Genomic DNA, 9,282 nt, shown 5'->3' with positions numbered 1-9,282 from the left:
AACACCTACACACTCCCGACTACACACGCAAACACACACACGCATGTGCGCGCACAAACGTACACACACGCTCACAAAAGCGAGCACAAAACAAACATAAGAATAAGCGCTACGCCTGGGCAAACATATGAACATCCGCAGTACATACACAAACATTCATCCACCCACACACACACACAAGTCACAGGCACACATATATAAACACACACACACACACAAACATAAACCCATACACACAAACAGAGGAGAAAACCTAAATCAGCCAAACTGCATAGTGCTGTTCAGAAAAGAAGTGACAATTATATGCAGACTTCAGCAATAAAACATGATTAATTGTTGCACTTTGGTTATCATAATTGGGGAAATTAAATTAAAAGGAAAACTGCCTTCATCAGTAGAAAACACTGCGTTTCTTTCAGGGCCAACTTAATTGCCTTCAAAACATAAATCAAGCTCTGCTCACAAACAACAATACTGCAAGTCCCCCCCCCCCCCCATCACATACACACACACGCACAAACACACACACACAAACACACACATACACTCCTCTCGGCTGGGTATGGGCATCGATTGGGGTTGAGCGATAGAATGAGTTTGGAGAAATATCCTATTTTCATTTGGACCGAAGGAGAAAACAATACGATCCTAGAGAATTCAGTCACGGCTCTGATATCACATACATTAATCACATGTCAGAAAAACCCCGGGTATCAAGATACCTTAAGAGCACATACAACACACACACACACACACATACATACGCACACACACACACGCACACACACATGGTAGATGTGTGTGCAGTATCTCAGTTTCTCAGTCTTTCATCATGCGGCAGGAATGACTGGACCCCTTCCTGCGCTCTGAACGCCCTGTGAACTGTTAGCCTGGCTCACTTCAAAACATCACACACACACACACACACACATACACACACACACACACACATACTCAGATAAACACACATATATACACACTCATAAACACTCACAAACAACAAACATTCATATATGCTCACATACACACAATGTATACAGTATATATATGCACACATATATGCTCATATACACGCACATACACAAGCGTACACACACACACACTCACACACACACACACACACACACACACACACATGCCTGGCCTTTACTGCTGAGAACTGCCAGTTTATGGCTGTCTAGCTGACCAGCAGAACTGAATCGAGCATGGCGTGTTATTGTGTGTGTGTGTGTGTGTGTGTGTGTGTGTGTGTGTGTGTGTGTGTTTGGGTGTGTGTGTGTGTGTGTGTGTGTGTGTGAACAGTTGCAAGGCAGCACCTTTTCGCAGAGAGAGGGCCCGACAGTGACAGAGAGAAAAGACGAACACTCACCTCTGATTCCCTTGGACCGAGTACGAGTTCGCTTGTCATCACCCTCCACACTCATCTGGGATGGAGGGAGGAGAAAACAGAGGGATGGGGAAGAGAGAGAGAGAGAGAGAGAGAGGAAGGGGGAGAGGTAGAGGGAAAAGAGGGAGAGAAAGAGGAGGAAGAGGAAGAGAGAGGGAGAGAAAAAGAGCATGATTGAGAAATGGATGTGAGTAGAGTAAGAGAGAGAGAGAGAGAGAGAGAGAAAGAGAAAGAAAGGAAGAGAGATAGAAAGATAGAGTGGAGAAACAGAAAGAGTGAGAGAGGAAATGAGAGAAAGAGTGGGGAGATGAGAGGAAAAGGAGAGAAAGATGGGGAAAGGAGGAATGGAGAGGAAAAAAAGGAGAGAAACAGAGAGAGAAAGAGAGTCAGTCCATCAATGCAAATTTCTCAATGTTACAATTTATATTCCAGCGCACATCCGCAGCTAATCGCCCTTGCCTACCTGTGCATTAAAAGAACCGGTATAATAACCCACACTCAGAATGAAGCATGTTCCCATTGAAATACAACAAAGGTTACACTGACACAAAGAGATGATCCTATCTTTTATTCTCGCAAAACAGCGCTCCCTCATTCCTCCTCAGCAGTCTCTCTCTCTCTCTCTCTCTCTCTCTCTTTCCTATATACAGTACTGAAGCTACTGTACAAACACCCCGCTCGCTCCATCAAAAACGGAGAGAGAGAGAGAAATAGAGAGAGAACGAAGAAGAGGGGAGAGCGGATTCGAAAGAGCGGGAACACACGGCGGGTTATGAGATGATAACATGGGAGACCGATGAGCGAAAGAGGAGAGTAGTCATCTCAACCAGGGGGATGGAGGAAGGTATAGGACGGAAAACAAGCCCTGTTGTTTGTGTTGCTTTTTAAATCCAATTTTCGTCCCTCCCTCGCCCTGCTCTTAACCCCCCCCCCCCACACACACACACACACACACACACACACACACACCCAGGCTCCCATCTCTCTCCCTGTAATTTCCTGCACCTGAGTGGTACACATGATTGTATACTGTGCAGAGGCAACGTACAAAGGCCGTGGCCTCTGTAAGCAAAGGGACCAGCAATCATAACTACGCTGAATATAATAATAAAGACAAAACACGACGGCTACAAAAGCACAGTAATAGCCCTTTTAAGGAGAGGAGTTGTGTGTGTGTGTGTGTGTGTGTGTGTGTGTGTGTGTGTGTGTGTGTGTTGGGGGACGCTTCGTGCTCCCTGCTTACCACTGGCCTGGCTTTTAAGGCACAAAGGAGCAGGTGTTAACCCCGCTGCCTCTCTCTCACACACACACACACACACACACACACACACACACACACACACTGACCCTCGGCCACACCTCCCCAACACTACCTCTCGCTGCTCGGAGCTGCTCTCAGCACACTCTAAAGCTATCAGATGCTTTTTAGACACAATGGAGCCATTAGCTTTGATTACTGGACTCTGGGGTTTTTTGTTTTTTTTCAGCGCAGATCCCTCTCTCGTCTCTCTCTCTCTCTCTCTCTCTCTCTCTCTCTCTCTCTCTCTCTCACTCACACTTCCTCTCTCCTGTACTCCCCCCCCCCCCCCCCCCCTCCTCCACCACCACCACCCCTTCATCCTCCAGTCGCCTCTATACCCTCCCACTCCTCCCACCTCCCTCTTGCCCAGGCACTTAGCTGCTTTGTTGCCTTTCTATAGTCAAGTTGGCACGGCCACAGTGGGATTCAAACACGGGCTCCCTGTCTCTCTTCTTCTCTCCCCCTTTTTTTTTTCTTCCTCTTTCTCTCTATTTGGCAATGCCCCTTCCTGCTAATAGACTACTTATGAAAAGAAGGAGGGAAAGGGGGGCGACGAGAAGAAGAAGAAGCGCGCTGTTGTTGTTGTTGTGTGTGTGTTTTTTTTCTTCTTCTTCTTTTTTTCTTCGAGGAGGGCGCGCTTCATTCATTAGTGTCGGGGGCCGACCGGAGGTACAGGTGCAGGCGGGAGCCCCTCCCTTCCTGCCTGGGGTTTTTCACCGCCTTGGCCTGCTCCTCTCTCTCTCTATCTCTCTCTCTCTCTCTCTCTCTCTCTCTCTCTCTCTGCCCTGGCCTCAACTCTTGTGATCAAGCACTGTTAATGTAGAAGTCGCGCAACAAGCCACAGCTTTGTGCCCTGCCTAAAGGGAGCAGTTGACTCTCTCTGTGCTCCACTCACAGCGCTGTGTGGGAAGATGAGCGAGTGAGTGTGTAAAGAAGAGTCTGTGTGTGTGTGTGTGTGTGTGTGTGTGTGTGGGTGGGTGCGTGCCTGCTTGTGTGGCTGCTCGTTGCCTATATGTACACAGTGCATATCCTTCTGCATCCGTCTGTGTACACTTGTGTGTGTATGGTGTGTGTGTGTGTGTGTGTGTGTGTGTGTGTGTGTGTGTGTGTGTGCATGCGTGAAAAGGAGTGTGTCCAGGGAGTGTGTGGGCGAGAGATGAAAAGAGTTAAGAGGGGATTAAAGTGGCCATAACATGAAGAGCAGGAGGCGGTCATTGTCTGTCTCTTTCTCTCTGGCTCTGCCTGTCCGTCAAATGGTTGAAAAAGAAGAAAAAAGATTGTAAGATTCTCAACTCTTCTGAGGTGGCAAGCTCCGCACTCACAATAGTGTTTTTTTGTTTTACTGTAAACAAATTCATGGGAGTGACTGGTGTAAGAGATTAAGATTGAATGCTACAAGGTGATAAATCAAATGGTAACGCGGCTGGAATTATATATGCGTTATAAAAATATGCAGTTGAACCACTTCAATTAACTGAATGTAACTAAGAGTGAGGGAGAGAAAAAATATCTGCGTGTGTGTGTGTGTGTGTGCGTGTGTGTGAGACCTGTGCACAGGTTCCTCCTTTATTGAAGAGATTATATACTTTTTCTGTTACTCCTGTCCTTTTTCATCCTTCCTCCTTTGCCTCCTCCTTACATTGATAGTCATCAGATGAATCAAAACCTGGACTGAAAGGGGCCCCTATTGCTTTCATGTTTGTGTAACCATAGTTACGCACATTTAAATAGGTAAGCACATCTGAGTTCTCCTCTTTTTTTCCTGTCCTTTTTCTCAATTCCAGCTCATTAAATTTGTATGAACACAAAGTCACAGCGAGTGAATCCAGATGCGGTGAGGCAGGCGATTCACCTGATTTTCATAATCTCTTTCAAAGGGCCCTTTTTAATGTATGTTCAAACTTGTCCTTTGCCTTGTTGTTTTTTAATTAGATTCTTTGAACGGGGAATGTAGGTGGGCTTACACAGTGCCGGCCATGTCTTATGCATAACGGACAGAGAGAGGGGGAGAGAGAGAGAGAGAGAGAGAGAGAGAAAGTGAAGAAGTGAGTGTGTGTGGGTGTGCGTGCGTTTGTGTGTGCAAACATTTACCTAAGTGAGTGTGTATGCACGTGCATGCCTTCATTCATGAATGTACAAGTGTGTGTATACGTGCACGCCAGCATGTGTACATGCGTGTGTCTGTGTGTGTGTCTGGTGGTTTAACCAGAGCCATTGAGAGAAAGAGTTGCGTCACCTCCATTCACTTCATCAGGCCAATTATTTTACAGCAATGGCGGATCATGGAGACCCTCAATAGTTCCAAACAGCCGGAGCTAGCAACTGCATCGCCACAGGGAAGCAGTGTTTCAACTGCTGCTTTTAGTGGTAATAACTTCAAAATCAGTTTTACTTTTGCTACTTATCATTTTATCACATGTGAATCGAGTTAGCAATATGTTTTAGAGCATTTCAGTTTAATTCCACTTAACCAAATTTATATATTTAATCTGACTATGTTATCTTAAACAGATTAATAGAGCAAAACAATAACGTTAAACTACTAATGTTAGCAATCAATTTGGTTTTAGGTTAAGTTACGTTCTCTTAAATTCTCTGTAATTTCATGCGTTTTAAATTGGAGACAAAAGCCTGTAAACGTGTTTATGGGTGGGAAAATGTATTTATTAACTAAGCTAACCATATTATGTAGGCCTATTTAGGCTATATTATTGTTTACGATGGTTGATTTCTGATTGGTAAGATAAATTACTATAACGTTGGCTGTTTATGCCAGTATATGTGAAGATGTAACGGTAACGTTTTGTCCTTCTTATGTTAATAGGGTAGAACATTCTGTCACTTTTTGTTTCCCAAATAAAAGTCTTTTTACATATATTTTGTCTGCTACTGTTCTGAAAATGTGTCTGTTAAAGAAGGTAGGACAAGGCATAGCTAATAACATCGATGGAGATCGATGGATTTGTATCCATAGCCCATTATCTGACACAAGTAGGCTAATTAAAAACTTGGCTTACTAATATCAATAGAGATCAATATGATTGCATCCCTAGTAACGTAGCCTACACCAAAACCCATTGCCTGACTCACCACTACATTGCTAAGCTTAATGGATAGGCTATACATATTGATATTTTGGTAGTATTAATATTGATTCTGGATCTGGTGGATGGGTCAGGTTAATAAAGCATGCTTAATTGCATTTATAATCTAACCAGACTTGTAAATTACTTATTCTAGTCCTGTTCACTCTTTGTCTAAGACTCTTACCATAGACTTAGTAGATTAGATAATTTTTAATCCTAATATTAAATAGTAAATATTACAGACATCTAACCTGTCAGTTTACAATACTCTAAATCAGCTGTCATATTGTTTATTATACCCAAAGTCGCGGTTGTTAATACTGTTCCCATAGAAAACAATGGATTCAAATGGACCGCTTGGAACTATCGGAGCTACATGAACCACGTGACCGTCATGTGACCGTGTAGCGTTTTTGACCCTCCGTTGACGCAACTCTTTCTCTCAATGGCTCTGGGTTTAACTAGTGTGAAATGTGCTGTGGAGCGGCGACAGTTGCAGAAGAAGGAGAAGAAGAAGAAGAAGAAGAAGAAGGAGGAGGAGGAAGAGCCACTCATCCCTACAGGCTGTGTTGCACATTATCAATTATGTCCCTGGTTGCGTGCAGCGGCCGGTGCAGGAAGGCCTCCGCTCTGCTCTGCATTCTGACAGCTCTATGTAAATGGCTGGCTGGGGGCAATGACTTCACAGAGAAGGTCACCCCTCGTCCCCCGGTGCACATAAATGACTCTTTTATTCATTTTCAGGTTTACAAGAGTAGATGAGGAAAGGAAGGGGTGGGGGGGGGGGGTGGTGGTGTTAAGGAGAGAGAGAGAGAGAGAGAAGAGAGAGAGAGAGAGAAGAGAGAGAGAGAAGTAGGGAATAAGCATTCATTCGTGAGGCAACCGGTGACGAAGACTGACATCTCCAAAATTACCTGCGGACAGCAGCTGCCAATTAGAGGCGTGGCGCGCGGCTCCCTCACCGGGCGGGCCACGCTGCCCGGCCTCCATGTTGGATCACTACATGGCAAGCCCTTCCACAGTTTCACTTTAATAATTCACACAAAGCAGAGCGGAGGAGGGGGGGGGAGGGGGAGGGGGGGAGGAGGGCGGAGGGAGGAGGGGCCGTGTACGGGAGACAACGTGTTTCTCACTTGATATGCGAAAGACTCTGTGTGTGTGTGTGTGTGTGTGTGTGTGAACGTGTAATGGGTCAGATGTGAGAAGGGTGTGTAGAGACAGAGAGGAAGAGAATGTGCAGCGCTGTCAAAGGTTTGCCTTTTATGAGTCATGCTGTTGTGCTTTCAGAAGGCTACTTCCATGACTAAATAGGAAGTCTTTAACTATCTACTCTCTCTCTTTCTCTCTCTCTCTCTCTCTCTCTCTCTCTCTCTACTCCTCCGCTCCCCATCATCCTTTTCATTCATCTCAGTTCACTACAAGTCTAAAAAGATAAATAAGAAGAGTGCTGGTTCTGTGACAGGTGTGAGTGCCAGGCCAAACAGAAGGGGGCTGTTTCAGATGATGTAGTGTTAGAAATGAACACCGCCTCTTTCCTCAGCTCCCTCAGCTGCAGAAATCAAACCAAATCAATAAAAGTCATCTCTTCAGATGAACCTAAGCCATCAGAGGGAAGCAAAACTACTTTTACTGGGCCCAGGGGAAAACAACCCCCCCCCCCCCGCGCCCCCCCCCCCCCCCCCCGCCCCCCCCACACACACACACACACACACACACACACACACACACACACACACCCCATCCCCACCTCACCACTCCACTCTCTTTCAATCTTCCCTCAATCCCTCCATCCCTTTGTTGTGTGTCACGTTCTCGGGTGAGATGCGCAGGAATAAAAGAAACAGATGTTTGCAAAATGGAGAAATAACCTTGAGACGGTAGCAACTCGAGGTGGAAGTTTTAGAGGAAGTGCAGGGAAGAGATAAAAAGACAAAAGAGAGAGGGAGAGACAGAGATATAGGACGACAGAGAGAGGGGTGAAAGAGAGGTAAAGAGAGTGACGGGGGTGGTAGAAGAGAGAGCAACTATTTTTCTACTATGCTGATAAGGAGGAATATCAGGGATAAAAAAAAAAAAGTATGAGCAGCTCAAGGACATCCTTTTGAGTTCCTTTTTTTTCTTTTTCCTGTGTTTGAATAAAAAAAAAGAAAAATCCTCTGAAGTGAACTCGGCAGAAGGAAAACGCTGAGCTGTGCTGTGCCATGCTGAGCTAACTAGACTGAACTAAGCTGAACGGGGCTGAAGCAAGGACAAGGATGGGCAGGGCGGGGGGGGGGGGGGGGGGGGGAGGGTCTGATGTGCTGTTTGATTTGTGTTTTTCCTCCCCACAGCACTGTGTACTGTCCAGCATGGCACTGCCCAGTACAGCTACCCCCCCCCCCCCCCCATCTCCCTCCCTGCCTCTTCCCCTCCTTCCACCTCCACCCCCCTTTTTCTCTCCCCGCTGAGTTGGGGGATCGGTGGGGAAATGCCCAGGAAGCAGAATCGGGGGGTGGTGGGAGGAGGTGGGTGGGGGGGAGGGGAGGGGGGCGCGCAGTGCCCTGTCACTCACCATGATTGGTCGACGGCTCTGCAGTCTCTGGGAGGCCTGACAGCGGCTGCTGGTCCTCTCGCCTCGTGTCCACCGCTGGTTCACCAGCTCGCCCCGAAACTCATTTTCTATACCGCCGAGAAGAGAGGAGAGGAGAGGAGGGATGATGAGGGAGAGAGAGAGAGAGAAAGAGAGAGAAAGAGAGGGAGGGAGGGAGGGAGGGGCGGGGAAGGAGGGAGAGAGGGGGTGTGTTGCAGGATTTGGGGAGGGAGAAGAAAGAGAAGAAAAAAAGGGGGGAAAAAAGGAGAGTTGTCATATTAAATCATCAGCATCAGCACCGACGGAAGGGGCAGTGGTTTGGGGAGGGAGAGGGTGGGGTGGAGGGGTGGAGGGGTGGATACTACTTCTAGGGTTGGTCAGGGTGCTCAAGCATACTCCAGACACTCCTTTATTAACTAAAGGAACAGTGAACACACACACACACACACACACACACACACACACACATATGCATACACACACGCACACACACGTCATGTAGGCACAGTTAAGTGCCCCAGCTGGGGTCCCTGTCAGTCTGCTATTAGAATCAATCAAATTTGCGCATTTTTATCGAGCTTTTCAGGGTGCATATATAAGCATGTTGGGGGGGGGATGGGCGTGTGGGGATATGAAGCAAGCAGAGGGGTGGGAGGGGGGAGGGGGCAAGGAATGGTCAGTAAATAATGAATCATCCATAAATCAAGCGTCTTTTTCCTCCCCCCCTCTCTTTCTCTCTCTCCCTTTTTTTCATCAAGGTAATAGCTCTTCACTTCATCTCCCCGATCGCGCGAGAGAAACACACCAAATCTATCACAAATCCCTTTCCCATTCAACCCGCGGTGGCACTTCTCTCAGATGTCGGCGACGCAACATGGTGGAGGTGGAAGTCGCTTTCACGCGCAGCCTTAGTTAAGAGTTCAGCGAGAGTGCAGAGTCT

The 9,282-nt window shown here is 46.8% G+C and overlaps 1 protein-coding gene across 1 annotated transcript in view; it reads right to left on the bottom strand.

Moving 5' to 3' along the window:
* Positions 1-8,421, bottom strand: part of myt1b (myelin transcription factor 1b) — a 30,859-nt gene extending 22,438 nt beyond the window's left edge. The window contains exons 1-2 of the mRNA XM_071918692.2: positions 8,325-8,421; positions 1,370-1,424 (exon numbers count right to left, since the gene is read on the bottom strand). Of these exons, the coding sequence (XP_071774793.2) occupies positions 1,370-1,424; positions 8,325-8,327 (58 nt within the window). The 5' untranslated portion in view covers positions 8,328-8,421. The remainder of the gene's footprint in view (positions 1-1,369; positions 1,425-8,324) is intronic.
* Positions 8,422-9,282: the final 861 nt, after the last annotated feature.

The sequence above is a fragment of the Centroberyx gerrardi genome, chromosome 14 (genome assembly GCF_048128805.1).
Source record: "Centroberyx gerrardi isolate f3 chromosome 14, fCenGer3.hap1.cur.20231027, whole genome shotgun sequence".
NCBI classification, from domain to species: Eukaryota; Metazoa; Chordata; class Actinopteri; order Beryciformes; family Berycidae; genus Centroberyx; species Centroberyx gerrardi.
Note: the sequence above shows the minus strand (reverse complement) of the source record. Positions and strands in the feature narration are given on the sequence as shown.